Source organism: Buteo buteo, chromosome 24 (assembly GCF_964188355.1).
Source record: "Buteo buteo chromosome 24, bButBut1.hap1.1, whole genome shotgun sequence".
Classification (NCBI taxonomy): domain Eukaryota; kingdom Metazoa; phylum Chordata; class Aves; order Accipitriformes; family Accipitridae; genus Buteo; species Buteo buteo.
In genome coordinates, this window is record NC_134194.1 from 645805 (window position 1) to 662632 (window position 16828).

Sequence of the window (16828 nt, forward strand, 5' to 3'; positions counted from 1 at the left end):
GGGGTGGCACGAGGATCCTCGTGGTGCCCAGCCCCGGTGTTTCAGATGATAGCTCTGCTGACAAGGTGATGCATTAGGTAGCAGGCGCTGTCTGAAAAATGTCTCACTGCAGCACAGGAAGTTATTTTTAATTCATTGAAAAGTGAATGACCTAAAACCAGCAGCTGGCGATGGAGAAGATTAAATAGTGCAAAACAGATACATTTTCAACCGAGTAATTTTAGAAGGAAAAAATACCACTTAGTGTGAGGTGCACGTTAACACTGCCTGGCCATGGCCTCTGCAGTTCTTGGCTACTGCTGCAGCTTCTGTTCCAAGTCCGTCCCTGGCGCGTTCTCCGCATGACACCTCTGCTGATGCCAGGCTCAGCTGAGGACATCGCAGCGACGCTCACCGGAGTGGAGGTCACCCGCTACAGGAATGAAAACCTCTGCTTGAACTGGGGCTTAGCTCAAGCTGCTGAGCCAGATTTGGTTCCAAACACAAAGTTTCTCAGTGCTTGAGCATGTTGGATTTTGGCTGTGGTATCTGTCTGCAGCTGTGGATGTAATTACCTGTGAGAATGGAAGACGGCTTTTGGCTTAACTTTTCAGGGATATGTTTTTTCTTCTATTTGTTAGACCCAATGTCCTTTCCTTGAAATTGCAAATTGGTTTCTGATTCTGCAGGATGCTTAAATGCTGTAGCAAGTCTGGCAGGTTCGCAGCAGCATGGGTGGGATTTGCCCTGTCTAGGTGTTCCTTGCCAACCTTTATCAGGTGTTTAAAAATACCTGTCCTGCCCTTTGGGAGGCATGCACTGAACATGGTGATTGTAGGAAATAGAACTATATCAGGTGGATGTTTTGTTCACTGATGTTTTGCTAATTAAATTTCTGAGGTTCTAACTTCAGTGTGGCATCTTTGCAAAGGTTTCCCTCATGCAAGGGACTTCATGGGTCCTTGCTGTTCTGGCCCATCAGTCGAGCAAATCCAAGGTTAAAGAACTGGGTGGGTATGAGAGAGATCTGTTTTTCATAGTAGATGCTTGTTTAACAGCAACATCAAAAATGTGTCTGTACTGTGGGAGCAGGTTGTTGATCTCCTTTTTCGTTCTGCCAAAACTAAGGAACTTACCAGCTTCGTGTTACGGCTTAGTTCAGGAGCTGTGCAGAGGAGAGCAACACCTTGCACACAGTGCAGGGAAGTCTTGGGCACACCAGGGATGGTGCCTGGTTGCCTCCAGTCTGTGTTGGATGTGAAATGGTAATCTAGAGGTCAGAGGCTGTGCATCACGTTATCTGATGCATTAATGGATTGTAAACCTATTGGCAGAGAGGTGATCTGTTAAAAGAGGTTTTAAAGAGTGTACAAGAACAGCAGAAGCAACCAAGAAGTATGTGTAGATTACATTGCTTAAGGGAAACCAGAAAAAAAACAACCCTGAAAACCTTCCATGACCCGTCTTCCCAGCTGCTAAATGGGAATGATACTTAACCAATAGTTCAAAGCCAGCCAAGAGAGGAAGAACAGGTGATCTGAAGAAGTTCAAGATCCATTCAGTAACTTTAACCCCAAAAGACTGAAATCCCTAACAGTTGTCTGTGCCCAATGCTGCAGCCAGCTCTGCTGCAGTTAGCCTTGCTCTTTGCTGGTGTAAGCAAGAGCAGAGCTCAGCCCTTGTGCATTGCTTTTCAGCCTTTTTATTAGTGTTAGTAGCAGATGGTTAAAACCTGTCTGGCAGACTCTGCTGCCCACAGAGGCAGTCTGAGGCAGAAGGGCTCCATGCAAGGGAATAAAGCGCTTCGCCTTAGAGTTTTCCAGCTCAGTGCCAGCCAGTCCGGCCCTCAACACACATCCCCCTTTCTGCTTGCTCTGCAGGACGGAGGTGTTACCATTAGCCTCTTGGGTTTTGCTTCTGCAGCGCCATCTCCATCTGTGGTGAAATCATCTCCCTAAATCTGTTCACAGCAACCAAGTGTTCTAAGTGAATTAAGATGAACTTCTGAATGCATTCATGTGTCACTACAAATGTGCTTCGTGCTGGAAAGGTGGGACAATATGGGGAAGATGCACAAATATTAATAGGAGCAGCCCAGAGTTCATCACTCACCTGCCTGCAGCCATCTGGATTTTCACAACACAGCAGATGTGGTGGGCTCCTTCCACACCATCGGGGACAGAGAAGATCCAGAGAGTGAGCCGGGAAGTCCCCTTGAAGACACAGAGCTGTGGGCAATGTGAATAAATTGGGGGTGCTCTTGTGTCCCAGGTTTCTCTGTGCTGGAGGGTTGGTTCCCCCCCTGGCATGGCTCAGAAGACACAACCCACCTACATGGGCAGCAGGAGAGGCAAAGCCTGTGTGAACTGAGGCTCGGCAGCCGTCTGCCTGAGTGGGTGTGCTTGAGGTCGGGGTGCTGCTGTGGGTGTGCTGGTGAGCACCGGTGTGTGCTGGTGAGCACCGGTGTGTGCTGGTGAGCACCGGTGTATGCTGGTGAGCACCGGTGTATGCTGGTGGTGAGTGTCCCACACCACTGGGATGAGGTGGCTGCCCGGGCGCTGCCGGCTGATGGTGGCTGTTCTGACTCCCAGACCCTCGTGGAGTCACTCGCTCGGCTGAGGGAGCATCCTGCGGCGGAGGTGTGTTGTTTTGGGGGAGCCCGCGGCTGTGGAAGGGGCTCTGAGATGCCTTGTCTGGGAGATGCCACGGCATGGGGCGTGCATTTGGTGGGTGCTATCTTGGCTGACGTCCTGGGAGACAGACCATTAGAAGTGTTCCCAGGAGCTGCAGAAGTCTGTGCCACTCTCTGAATTTGGGTTGATGGCCTTTTCTTCCTTGTCTTTTCTAATTTGCTGTGGTAACTTTCTAGTAGGTGTCCAAGATGGATAGAAATCATAGGAAGGAGAAGGGACAATTCAGGTTACGTGGTTCAGATGTTTTCTCCGCTGGCAGATGACAGAGCTAATAAGCAAGAGAAATCATCGCGGTGCTCAGGGGGGTCCGAGGGTGCCAGTGCCCACAGTCCGGGTGCTGCTGGTGACCTGAGTGCCCAGCCAGTGTTTGCAGCCGCAGCTGGCACACGGATCTGCCCCTTCCCAGAGCTGCAGAGGCTGCAGCCATGGGCTCTACAACCCTGTTAGTACAGGTGGACTGCAGAAATGAGAGGGAAAAGAAATGCAAATGCTGTCAGCCGTCATGGCAGGAATGAGCTGGTTGTTATCATAGCTAAGTGCTGTTCATTGCAAAATCAATCTTGCACCCAGCACTGGGTCTCTGAGGCTGTGTTCATTCTTCCCCTTCCCCAGCTTCGTGCTGACGGAGAGCTGCACTCCAGGCAGTGGGTGAACACCAGTTGGGCAGTAATTGCCGTGGAATTAACCTCTGACATTCTTCTAAAAATAGGCCCAATAAATCCAATCATTAGCAGCTCTCCTGCTTGCTTTGCCTCAAGGGTAAACACTGCAGATTAAAGCGCTTACAAGTTACAGGTCCATGCGCGTTTCCTCACTTCTCCCCGTTACTGCAACCAAGCACCAGTCCCTGCTCAGGGGTTTTCTTTCCTGGCGATGGCACTTTGGTTTGTGGGGAAGGGGAGCAGTGTGAGCATGGTGGCTTTTGGGGTGACAGAGGGCTGAAAGGCTTCACTTTAATTTACCTTGATAGACGATGGGAGATTCAGCAATGGTCAGAGAAAAGTGGCAGAGTTGGTGTGGTCACCCAGGCTGCTCTGCCTGGTGTGTTTGGGTGGAGAACACAAAAGTGTCTTCATCCATCTGCTCTCCGTCCTCCAAGGGTGAAGGCAAACCATCTCCCCAAGTGTTGGAGGGGGAGCGAGGAAGCAGAAGAGCTGGGCAGGAGCAAAACCTGCCCCTTGCACAGGCGCCATTGGCAGGTGCTGGGGCGAGGTGCTGGGGTGCTGGGTGGCACAGAGCCCTCCCCAGGTCCCCGGAATCGATTGCATCACCCGAAGTGGTGGGGGCAGCTCCCTGGGGTGCGAGGGGAGCGTGCTGTGCCATGCGGTGCCGTGCCGTGCCGTGTTGCACCGCCCAGCTCTGCACCCCCGCTGCCAGCAGCAGTCCCTGGGCTGTGGTCAGCACAGGCACAGCGCGGAGATGGAAGTACCCCTGAATTCAGCTGTTGGGGTGCAGGCCAGGACAAGGCGGCCGGGGTGCCAAGCAGGTCTTGGTTCATGACTGCAAAATTCCAAAATGCTGTGGCCATTATTATCATAGACAATAGAAAAACGGAGATTTATGGAGATCCCACAGGGGACGAAGTGCTGACAAGGCATGTAGCTGTACAGGGAATGGTGCTTTCTAGATGCCTGTGAAAGCCAGTCTGCGGTTACTTAAATTGTCTTTGTCTTCTTCTTTCCAGCTGACATCATCTCTACAGTAGAATTCAACCACACTGGAGAATTACTAGCAACAGGGGACAAGGGGGGCCGTGTTGTAATATTTCAACGTGAGCAGGAGGTAAGTGCCAGTGAATGCAAAATGCCCATTTTATCCTTTTAAGAGAAGCTTCCTGCTGTTTCCTAATCCGTCTGTGTCACTCCTAACCTCAGGTCTCTTCTGGCAGACTCCAAACTGAAAAGCGACTATTAACATAAGCAGGAACAGATTTCATCTTGTAAAACACCCTCCAAAAACACATTGCATTTCCTGCATCCTTTTGCTCTGGCTGCAGCTCTCTGCAGCTGGGTGTAACTTGGCTGGGGCATTTGAGCATGCCATGGGTGTCCATCTCATAGCTAACACCTCCCTCCAAAAACTCTCTCACACCATCAAAATGTCCGGAAAGTATAGACGGGTGAAACAATCATGTTTCCCTTCCAAAACACTTTGCCCCAGGAAATTTTAACAAACTCTTTGTTGAAAACTTGAGGTCGTGGTCTGCCCAGCCTTCTGCAGGAGCGGCGAGTGCTCAGTCTTCAGCACGGGCGCCTGTGCTGGCGGGCACAACGCGGGCCTGGCCGGGGGCAGCTGCGTGGGCCCCCGCCGCCTGGGAGATTCCCTGCCATTTCCGAAGCCGTCCCGGTTAGCTGGTCTGGCATGGAGCATGCGGTGTTGCATGGTCTGAGCCAGCGGGAGACGTTCTCCCCTGTGTGTGTGTTTGCTGACAGTGGAAGGTATGAGTCAGGCCTGGCCATGAAAAATGTCACAGTCCAATGATGGTTTTAAATTTTTCTCAAAGTTATAGCCTCAAAATTATTTCTATATATGCTGGAGAGAACTGATCAGTTAAAGGTTACATGCATAGACGCTTCATCAACCTTTCCAGCAGTATTTCATTTCTCATTTCCCTCTCATTTTATTATTCTACTGCTTTACTTGAATTTTAAGCTTCCTAGCATCACACCGGGTGTATTCTGTTCAGCTCCTACTTTGGAGCAGTGCTGCACGCCAGGGGACAAGTGGGGCTTCACCGACCCAAACGCTTCATTTGCATGCAGGAAGTTCATCTCCATGATAGTTTTCATTTAATTACCTCAGCCCCATTCAGAGCCTGGTGCTGGGTGGCTCACCATGTGGGATTTGCAGATACATAGTACCTTACAAGTCTGAGCGCTGAGCCATGGCACGCAGCGTCAATTCCTACAGAGCTTGTGTCCTTTTCTTTGCTGCATTATTCTTGCTTTATATTTGTGCACCTGTGGGGCAAACGCTGCTTATCCTGTGCTGGTGGCATGCTGCCAGTGGCTCCTCTGGGGCTGGTTTTGGCACCCAGTGGGAGCTGGCGCTTGGTGCCAGCCATTCACCGGGGATGGCCGCCGTGGCGGGGTCCGTTCCCTCTCCATTCCCACTCTGTTCCTGCTCCATGCCTTGGCTTTCAGACCTGCGCTGCGTCACCATGACCAGGCGCTCCCTGTCACTTAACAAACCTTAGAGAACTAAAGAGCCGACAGAAAATGTTGTCTCACTCTGTGCCTTAGACTCCTCTCTGTTCCCCTTCCTGCAGAGCAAAAATCAGCCCCATCGCCGGGGAGAGTACAATGTCTACAGCACCTTCCAGAGCCACGAGCCAGAGTTCGATTACCTGAAGAGTTTGGAGATAGAGGAGAAGATCAACAAGATACGATGGCTCCCGCAGCAGAATGCAGCCTATTTCCTGCTCTCCACCAACGGTACGTGGCCGTGGCCATGGGCAGCCTGGACCAGCTGGGCACACGCCGGCGCTGCTGTCCCACCGCCTCGGAACCCTGGGCCCTGACAGCCAGACAGGGCCTTCTTTGTAGTGTTTCTTTGGGAAAAATCTATGTTGAAAAAATGTCAACTCCCTTCAGGGTAACACAGGTGTCACGGGGGAGCAGGAATGGGTCCAAACCTGCCTGGCAGAGCTCAATTCCTGTGCACGAGGTTTTGTCCTTATTTCACGGCAGCCGTTCCCTGCAAGGGAGGGGGATCTTCCCCCTGCTGACAACTTTTATTTTTTATTTGTTGGATCCTGGGAACTCTTTTTTTTTTCCACTCTTTTTTTTTAAAGGAAAACTGCAGCTGATTTGTTTCAATTTGCAGCTGCGTTCAGCTCAGCAGTTCCATGTTATGTTCAGATAAATATCAGGAGGATCCAGGAATATTACTTGGGATGAATGGGACCTTAAGATGGATGTGACTTAATTACTTTAGGGAAAAAGGAGGGGTCTAATTATCTTCCATAACCAACTTACTTTGTATTATAGAATTGACTCTATTGATCATTGTAATAAAATTCAAAGACTTATTAAACTCATTTGGGGGGAGAATCATTGAAATGCAATGAAGATTAATTATAGAGCATAATGTTCTGTTAATTGAGTTTTTAAATAGTTTTTTGATTAACAGGGATATTATCTTTCCATTTGGGATGGTGTTTCATATGCTAGCAGGTTATCAAAATGATTCTTTTAGAAACACTCCCGTGTTATGCTGTTTCTTTTTGTTCTTACTGTTAAACTAACATTATGTATAGAAACCCCCTGAAGTAAAGCAGGTTAATAAAAACAAAATTAATGGCACTCTATTGGAATTGCTGTGTAAAGGAGAAAATTAAGATGGATGATATGGTTGTATATGAAACCTGGTGGAAGTGATGATAAACTACTGATAGAGTGTCTGCCAGGAGAGATGAAAGAAAACATCATTGTTCAGAATAAAACCATGTGTTCCTGGGCTCCTTCACCTGGGCACAGGGGGCACAGGGTGGGTGGGATGCCAGGAGGGGACAGGGAACTGGCAGGGGCGGAGTTCTGAGCTGCCTTCAGTCTGTGGTAAATGCTGGGCTTTGCGCAGTTTCTGGGTGGGGAAGGTCAGGATGACTTTTTAGTGAATTACAGGCACCATTTCACCTCCTTTGGGGAGCTTCCAGGGACAGCTTACCTCCGCATGTGCTTTGCTCCTTCACAGTGCCGTAGTACCAGCCAGCTTGCTGGAACCTCGAATCACCCATTGCTCTGTTCCACTCGTTGCACACTGGATTTCTGCATGAACTCCACTGGAAGCAAAATGGTTTACCTTGTGGCACCCTGTGCCTGATGAGCTTTAAAGCCATGCAGAGCTCCCAGCGCCTGCTGCCAGCACGGGCGCTGCTGCAGCTGTCTCCCCAGCACCCCAACACCTGCAGGGTGATACCCAGCTAGAGCCACCCCCGGGCATCCCCATCCCTCCTTTTGTGTTCCCAAAGAAGCCGGCGAGGCCAGCACGGGGCTGGGGCGTGGAAGGCAGCACCCCAGTGCTGGGCGTCAGCAGGGATGGCCAAGGGGTGTTTGCAGCGTGAGGATCAAAGAGGAGGAGAAATATTGCAGCTGGCGGGGACAGAATTAGGAGACCTGGTGCATCCTGGCTATTTAACACATTTCCAATTGCTAGAAGCTAAATTAATTTGGAAATTACTCTTGAAAAGTAAGCGGTGGCCCCTGGATAACTGCCATATGAGCTAGGAAATGTAGGAGGAAAAATCTTATGTGGGAGTCTGCTCTCAGCTGGCTTTCCAGTGGGTGTGCACGTGTGGGGAAAGGGTGGTGGGGTGTCTGTGTATGTGCACAAGCATGCGACACATGCATGTCAGTGGCAGGGAGGAGCAGAGCAGCCATGTGTGGCCCTGGTCCATTGCTGGGACATCAGTTTCAGCCTCCCTGTGCTGCCCGAGCTGCCCCATCCTGGTGCCAATGCCTCATCATCTCCTCTGGGGGTAACTCGGTCCCATCACTCAATATATCGAATGCTAACATTCAGGGCATGACCTCTGAGGCTCTGAGCCCTGGGAAATCACTTCTTCTATTATTTCTCCATTAATCCAATAGTTCTGTTGTTCAACCATCTCCCTATGTCTGGGATAAACGCACTGGTAGTTGTCCAGCAGGAACAGCAAAACCAGGGCTCTGGGGATAAAGTGCTGTGGTGACAGGTACGTCTTCTGAGAAGGCTTTTCCCCTGGAACCATGTTGCTTCCAGGAAGCTGCAGGTGGGGACGCAGCAGGCTTTTCACTGTGAAACCAACCGGCATGGCTTTGGTGTGTCCGTCAGCAGACGGCTCAGGGAGCAGCCAGCCGTAATGCTCTCCTCTCTCCTGCCCCCCAGATAAGACTGTGAAGCTATGGAAGGTCAGCGAGCGGGACAAGAGACCGGAGGGATACAATCTCAAGGATGAGGATGGCCGGCTCCGAGACCCCTCCATGATCACCATGCTACGGGTGAGTGCGGGGAGACCAAGGCTGTCAAGGAGCTTTTCTTTTCAGGGTCTTGGATGAAAATTGCTGCCGGTGTCACCTGTGTGCCACAGTACTGGTAGTGCCGTCCTGACGTGGTAGGTAGGTCAATGTCAGAGGGCAGGGAGATGCTCCTTGTTTTGGAGGCTGGTGCTTTGGCTGGTGTGTGGGTATGGGAGTGGAGGAGGGAGCTGCCGCAGGAGCAGTGCCTGGGCTATGCCTGCGCTGGGCAGGCGTGCTGTGAAATGCTGCGTTTCATCTCAGTCAGGTACCCCAGTGCCATGGCGCTGCTGCTGCCCTGCCCTGCCCTGCATGCCTGTCCTGGCAAGGAGGCAGTTAACTAGCTCTCCCTTCTTAGTGCCTTTGCAAGTGCAACTTCTGCTTCGGGAGCATAAGTACTTTCTCTAAATGAGTTTTCCTCCCAGCCTAAGGAGATTAAAACCGGCCTCCCGAATCAAATGTAAACACCTAAGGCTACATTTTCCATTTACTGCAAGGGGGATGGATGCACAGACCCCATTAAAGCAGCCGCCCCTGTGCCCCAGGAGTGCGTCCGTCACTGCAGGGAAGCCTGGCAAGAGGAGGCACATGGGCACAGCAACGCCGGTCTGCTGGGCATCGCTTTGCCTCCCTGGGAGCTGACTGTACCTGGCCAGCAGCACAGGCAAATTTGCTCTTCCCCAAGTGCTGCCCTGGGATAGCTGTTTATGATCTTCAATTTGCATATAAAGAGCCAGCTCCGGCCCGAGGCGGTGCGCGCCCTGTTAATTCAATCAGAGCTCACCCCGCACCCCCGGGGAGCTCCGGCTGCTCCGGTACTGGGTACAGGCAGCAGGTACAGGCAGTGCTGGAGACCCTGAGCATGTGGGCTCCAGCAGTGAGCAGGGTACCCCTCTGCAAATGCAGAGAAGCCATGCTCCCTCCTGCTTGATATTAGAGCAGAAACAGACAATAACTCCTTTAACCTGTAGGCCGAGAAATGCCAAGTATGCAGTCAGTTTGTCATTACATTAATCAGACCAGACCAGCTTGTAATTTATTAGCGTCCTATCAGAATTTGCATTTTGAGTACTTGGGGGTTTTATGTTTATGTGTATGAAATTGTTGCTATGATTACCCTTGGCTCACTTTTATGGGTTCCAGTTCCATTGCAGATGAAGCCGTTGAGAACCCCAAACAGGTAGTTAATTCTCACCTCCAGACTGAGTTGCTTCTTGGTGGCTGGCAGGCATTTTTCTTTACTGAACAAGAAAACATTTTATTTCATGTATATATGTATCTGCTGCCATGTTTCAGGCAGCGTTTCCAGCCTAGTATGCCATTACCTAGACAGCCTGTTGGAGGAGTTTGCTCGGGATCTGGATGTTGGAGCTGGGGTTATCTATCCTCTGCAGGGCTGGGAGGCAGGTTTTAAAAAGACAGCAGTGCTCGGGGGTATACTGTAGTTAGTGCTTCCTTCTCTGGCTAAACACACTGGAAAAGCCCTGGGCTTACTGAAGAAACACAGGTCACAGTTTTGCCTAGATCTGCTAGGCAAAATCTAGGTGCCTGTGACAAGCTCTGCTGCGGGAGGCTGTCGGCGTCAGTCCCGTGCCCAGTGGCCTCCTGAGCACCCCAGCACACTGCTGGAAACCTTGCAAAACAGCAAATGCAAGGTCAGCATTCTCAAAGGAGCAATTTTTGAATATTGATTTATTTTTATTGCTAGTGTATTCTTTAGGAACATTGAATTTCTGGGGGATGTGAAGCAACTCAAGAGTCCAGGATAAATGTGATGCATATTTCTTTTCTTTTCCAACACAAACTGTATTAAAACTGCCAAAACATCAACGTAAGCTTTTAAGCAAAGCATTTCATTATGGGAACACTGAGTTTTGACGTTTTGAAATGGAACTTTTTAACCTTTGGAAAATGCATTTTTGTCTTTGGGGTTGACCTGGCTATCAGCTCTGTAGGTGTCACCAGATCCATCTTGCCTGCGGTGGCTGCCAGCCGGCCAGCCCCGCGCTGGCAGGCATGGGGAACGCAGGGGGATGTGTGCCACAGCCCCGTCTGCCCAGACATGCTGGTGCGTTCCCCCTTGCCCGGGCAAGTGGTGGCCACGAGGAGCACGGCGGGTGGCCCTGGCCATGTGGCACTGTGTCCTCTCCTGCGTGCGGTGCCAGCTCTGCTGCCCTCCCCACGGCACTGCTTATGTTGGCTTTGCAGTGCTGTGTGTGCCCGGGGGCTTAACGCTATCACTATCGTTTAGCTGCTCCTCCTCCTTCTCTTACCTGGGGTACAGACACTCGGGTGGGAAGAACAGGCAGCCCGTGTATGTTTGCTTGGAGGGGGGTACAGGGTGGATGCAGGAGTGCTGAGCTGGTGGGTCGGGCTCCCATCCCCGACCTGCCTCTGTGCTCCTTGTCTGCTCCCGCTGCACCAGCGGGAAGCGACTGTCAATCGATTGGAGCCCGCAATGAGGGTAATGACGCCTCGGCAGGGTGCACAGGTGATGTGGTTATGAAAATAAATAAATAATTGTTGTGCTTATCTTTGCTATTGATTGTTGGTGTGAGCTGATTGCATTTGACCACATCCTGGTGCTAGAATTGGCAACCACAGGGCTGAAGCAGAGCCGAAAATCAACATGGGTGTTCTTGCAAGCACTCAACCTGGAGTTGTGCCATCCAGCCCATCCATCACTGCTAGTGCCCAGCGGGGCGCCCCAAGGAGGGCAGGGATGCAGAGATGCTGCTAGCATGGCCGGTGCCAGGTCCAGCCCTGGGCAGTGCAGTGCCGGGAATTTCCCACAGCATACAGGGGCCATGTTTGGGGTGGGGGCAGCCAGCCCATCCCACCAGGCACCCACCTGCCCCATCCCTGCTCACCCCAGGAGCACCCCTGCACTGCTGGGGTGGATGGAGGTGGCAGCGGTCGCTGGAGTTTGTCAGAGAAGGAGGGAATTGTGATTTTTTTTTTTTCTCCCTGTGGAAAGTCATACTGAAATGTCAGAGAACTGGATGCTATTTATTGGAGTGCGCTGTCTGCCTTGAAAGTTTCAGCCTTCATTTTACTTTCAGTCCATTTATTCCTGGTAGCAGCTTGATGCTGTATGGCTGGAGGAGTTTGCTACTTGGGTGTCTTCCCTTGTGCTATGAGATAAGGCGCTGTGATTCCCCACTCTCTGGCGAGCAGCCTGGCGGGAACATACGGCTCCTGCTTCATGGCAACGGGAAGAGGTAAAACATGATGTAAGTGCTCAGTATTATGGTTATGAGTATCTGCCTATGCAACGCCTGCTGTCCCTGAGGACGGAAGATTGAGGACTCTTCCACCAGCACCAGTTTGATCTAATGTTTTGATGATTTTACTTAGGCAGATATTTACATAGCTGTAACCATTTTGCTGCAGCTTCGTGTATCTTTGATGTTTAATTGTCCTGTGATGCTTGCGCTTTGGAGTAAAGCCGCATCCATCCACAGTTTAATTTTCAACCACAGACAAGCGAAAAAGGGTTTTAAAACCAGCTTGCTGCAATCATCTCTTACCCATTTGTCGTAATGGTTTAAATGTACTTGATAAGCATTGTTCTCTGAGGAGTTTCTAACCCACATAGTGCAAAAGGAATATTTAACTCTGCTCAGACTGTAAAGTAAGGCTTTTGCTGTCATTAAAAGAGCTCTGCTTATTTGGATAGCCTCCAGTCTAATAGCTACAGCCCTTCAGCCTCATTTAACAGCCTCCACAAGCTCTTGAGTGCCGCTCGATGTACAGCCGTACCTACGCCATGGGATGTGTGCAGGAAATAATTAACACAAATAATATCCAGGGCTTAAATCTTTTTAAATAGAGAATGTGTTTGCTTTGATCCCTCACAGCGCAAGTCAGACTGCAGTGAAACACTGGTGTGTGTCCTGCCACCGGTCCCATCCCTCCCGCAGGAGGATGCTGCAGGCATCCGGGTGCTGTGTGTCACAAGATGCTGTCTGTGCCTCTGATGGGCAAAACTGGGGGAACCAGACAGGAGAGGCAGCTCCTGGGCCTCCCTTTCCTATAGAGATGGTCTGATCTTTACATTGCTTGTTTAAAGAGAAGCAGCAGCATGCTGTGCTGTCAGTGCTGCCTTGGAACGTAAGGCCTGAGCTCCAAGTACCACAGGGACAGCCGCCTGCCTCCCCGATGTGCCGGGTGGAGGCTGCTGCTGAAGGATATTCTTGTAACAGGTCACTGTGTGTTCTCAAGCCAGGCTGGGAGTTCTTACTCCACCAAGTCCCCTGCTCCTGAGCTACGTCCGCAGCAGGGAGAGCAGCTGGGGCTGGCGGGGGCTCTGGTCGGGGGCTCTCGGGAGGGGATGCTGCTGCCTCCCCTCCTCTGTCCCAGGGAAACCCTGGGGAGCTCAGATACCATTTGGGAACAACTTTTCCTGCTCCAGGCAGCTTATCTCTGCCCAAGCACTTTAAAATGTTGGTAAGTAAGGAAACACCCTGTAAACTCACTGGTGTAACCCTAATGAGCCCAGGGACCAATTGCTCTGGGCAGCAGGGTTGTGTCTCACCCAGGTTATTAAGGACTTAGTAGATTGCCATGGTACAGAGGGTATTTTTTTGTGGTCTCCACTGGACACCTCCCTGGGTGAGGAATCACCCTCCCAGGCCAAGTGCGACGTGGGTGCAATGAGCAGGTGCATCGATGTGCCCAGTTCTTGGTGTTTGTAGCTGTCACAAAGCTCGCTCTGATTAAGAGCTACCACTTCACTCTCTCAATTCCAGCAAAATCCATCATAAATTCTGTTTTATATCTCCCATTTTGCCAAAGCAGTCAGGTTTTTTGGCCTGTGGGCACAGTTTCCTGGGGAGGCTGTGCTGTGTTCCCGCTGCATCCAGTGCACCCAGCGGGCAGCCCCAGAGCGGGGCTGTGTGACGGGAGAGGGAAGGGGATGGGGGATGCTTCGGAGGACTGCCGTGCTGCTGCATTTCTGCCCCAGCAAAGAGATTTGTCTGTCTTTTCCTTGTATACATTCTCCAAAGCATTATCATGTAAATGACAAGGTAATGTGAAACATTTGGCTTTTTTTGGCTATAAAACGCATATGGCAGAACTAATCAATTTCAAATGATCGTCATCAAACCATTGCCACAGAAATGGAAAAAAAAAGGATTTTCCCATTTTCATTAGTTGCTTACATTGCTCTAAAGCAGCTCAATGTGTAACGTTTGCATGCTCGGCTGCCCTTTGGTAGGCTGGCCCCTCTGCTCGAGCAGGGCAGCACTGGGCTCACCGCCATGCAGTGCCATCTCGGGGAAGCAGCCGTGCTGCTCTGGGACGTGCTGGGCACCTGTGGGGTGTGCTCCCTTGGAGGTGCTTGATTTTTGTCACTCTTGAAGCAATGCCCTGCGTGAAGAAGAAAGGGCTTGGCTCAGTCTCCTGGTGAGGCACGGCCAGTCTGCAGGGCTCTGGCTCTGAAGTCACTGTGCAGGTAACGGTGGTTCTCCCAGGGACGGGCAGTGCCAGCACCTCGTGCCATGGCTGCGGGGCACAGGGGGGCCTGGCTGGTCATGGGGACGGGGCGCTCGTGGCACGGCCGTGGCAGGTCTGCGGAGTGGGAACTTCCCTCTGGCAAAGCCAGCGGCAGCAGCCAACCCGGCAGTGTGCACTGCCTGCACGTCTGCTTGCTTCATTCTGCAGGTACTTGAAAAGAAGTGAAGGAGCCTGTTTTGCTGCTGCTTTTCTTGGTTTTTTTGTTTTTCCCAGGTCATGAGTTGAATTCTTTCTTTTCTGGTGAAAACTCATTATTCATCCTTTTGATATTTGTAAACTCGCCTTGAAATGCCAATGACCAGAATTGACCTTTCAGATTTTTTTTTTCATTTCTTTTTCCACAGCAATTACACTGCTGGTATCTGTGTCTAGACGTACTGTAAAAACAATGTGCCGAGCAGAATTACCAAATGGGTTTGGATTGCTTTGAATGTGTGTTTGGTAACATGGCTATGTTTCTACATACTCCTCCCAGGAAAAGTAGGAAAATTGTAAGCTGCCTGCTGGGATTTTGCTTACATGGGGTCTTTTTCAGCGGGAGAAAGAAGTTAAAAAATATGTTTTCAAACAATCACATCTTTAAGGAAATGCAATTCTAACAAGATTGGTATGCAGAGTTCAGGATTTTTAACTTCAGATAGGAAAAATGTACTGCTTGTTCTTTAAGGTTTCTGCAAACTTATTTCAGAATTTAGGTGCTGATAGTGAAAGTAATCCTGGAGTGTAATAACTGAACTAGGACAAAATCTCAGTTACAAACAAAAAAAAATCCTATCATGCTATAAAAATATACAAAGAACGGGAAATCTGGGAAGGTTTGGGCTCTATGTGGAACAACACTTGCAGTCAATTCTCAGCCTTGCACTAAAAACCCTTTGTGAACTGGCCCTGTTTTTTTGTGGGGCGTGTATTTGTGTTGATGGCCCGAACAGTTGGGCCATATGGACTAAGTTCAGGCTTCGAACTCTGCACCTTGGTGCTGGTGGAGCTGAGCCCAGCAGATGCTCCTGTGACTCGGCCCCCATTGTGGCTGGGACCTGCTGCTCACAAATGGCTCTCATCCTTCTGCTGGGACATGCAAGTGGAGTCAGAGGAATGATAGCCCCACTTCTGTCCTCCCACAGGGCTGGGGGCTCTGGGAGGGGGCATGGTGCAGGCGGTGCAGGGACCCGCCGCCTGCTCCTGCGGCCCCACGGCCCCTGCCCGTCCCCACGCACACAGCCAGCTACATGTCACACCTTCTCGCCCTCCAGCTCCGACTCCTGCAGTTGCAGGCATGCACTGAGTGCCTGCTGGTGCCGATGCTGGCGCCCCGCGTTGTGCCAGCAGCCTCCTCCATGACGGAGCAGTCGTTGAGAAGCTAGACGCGGCTCCGGCTGGCAGGTCTGCTGGGCAGCACACACTCCCGCTCTGGTGCTGCAGCGCTGGCTGCACCATCCTCCCTGCAGACCTGGTGTCCGTGGTCTTCCCCCTCCTCCTGGCCCCCCAGCTGGGACCCAGACCCTTTTGGGGCAGCCCGCACCTTTTGGACCCGCACACGTGAAGGTGGATCTTCAGTTGGCAGCAAGTCTATGCCTGCATTTGACTGTATGAAAAAAGGCTCAGTAACAGGCGGCAGAAGAAACTGTGTTAGTGTGATGCTTAGCAAGGAGGGACGTGTCTAGGGAAAAGAGATGAAACCAGAAGCTCTATCAGCTACATGGACCGGTAATGAGATAGCGGGTTTATCCTCCCATGGGAAGGTACCTTCCACACTTCACGGGGAAGGTCCAATAAGACGAAATCCTGAAAAGCATGAAATTGTCAGTCTGCCATGAAAATAGCGTTTGAAGCACATTTCATCTGCAAAATATTAATCTGCAGGCAGCATTGGCCAGTTACAGAATATGCCTTTTGTAGGTAAGTAATAAACATCGGGGAGCACATTCAGAGGAGCTCAGCTGCTGGAGCAGGTGAGGAACCTTGCCGGATTTATCCCTGAGCAGCTAGCTCTGCTCTCTGATTTGCCAGGAGCTGGATTACATTTTCCTTCTTGCAAACCCAAGGCTAGGGTTAATCTGGGCTTTGGCTGTGACTTAATCCCACTTGGCCAAATCCTGCCAGCTTGCCGGGGCTGCGCGAGGCTGCAGAGCAAACTGCGCGCCAGGCAGCACTTGTGTGGAGCTGGGGCAGGCGGGCTGGTGGGAACGGGGCTACGCCTGGGCGTCCGCACTGGTCGGACACCACCGCCGCTCATCTCGTGCCAGAAAGGGCAGGTTGTCCTGCAGTAAATGCTTAAGGAGAGAGGAAAGGTCTGCCCCGTCCGCTGGTTTACAGCATCACCGGTTAGATGTGAGCGGTGCCGTACGCGCCGAGGAGGCCACAGTGGGAGCTGCTCTGCAATCGGCATTACAGCCGCTGCGCTGCAGGGCTGACCTGCTGCCGGTCCCGCTGCATGTAGCAGGTAATTGCAGAGCTTCAACTGCAGTTAATGCTGAGGCTTGGTAACCCCTGACGAGGCCGGGACTGGATAGCCATCTGAATGGATTATTTATTGATTTTTTTTTAACGGCTGCTCCTCTGGGTCAGATTTGGATCTCGGTGTAAGTCCAGTGCAGCTCCATTGTCCCAAGAGGATTTCCACAGAGGTAACTGAGAGCAGAC

The 16828-nt window shown here is 51.2% G+C and overlaps 1 protein-coding gene across 5 annotated transcripts in view; it reads left to right on the plus strand.

The window, feature by feature from the left end:
- The window catches only part of PPP2R2B (protein phosphatase 2 regulatory subunit Bbeta), a 118137-nt gene that overhangs the window by 84574 nt on the left and 16735 nt on the right, over positions 1–16828 (plus strand). For all 5 annotated transcript variants that reach the window (XM_075056548.1, XM_075056549.1, XM_075056545.1 and 2 more), the window contains 3 exons: positions 4357–4454; positions 5941–6106; positions 8538–8650. In XM_075056548.1, coding sequence (XP_074912649.1) covers positions 4357–4454; positions 5941–6106; positions 8538–8650 — 377 coding nt within the window. The remainder of the gene's footprint in view (positions 1–4356; positions 4455–5940; positions 6107–8537; positions 8651–16828) is intronic.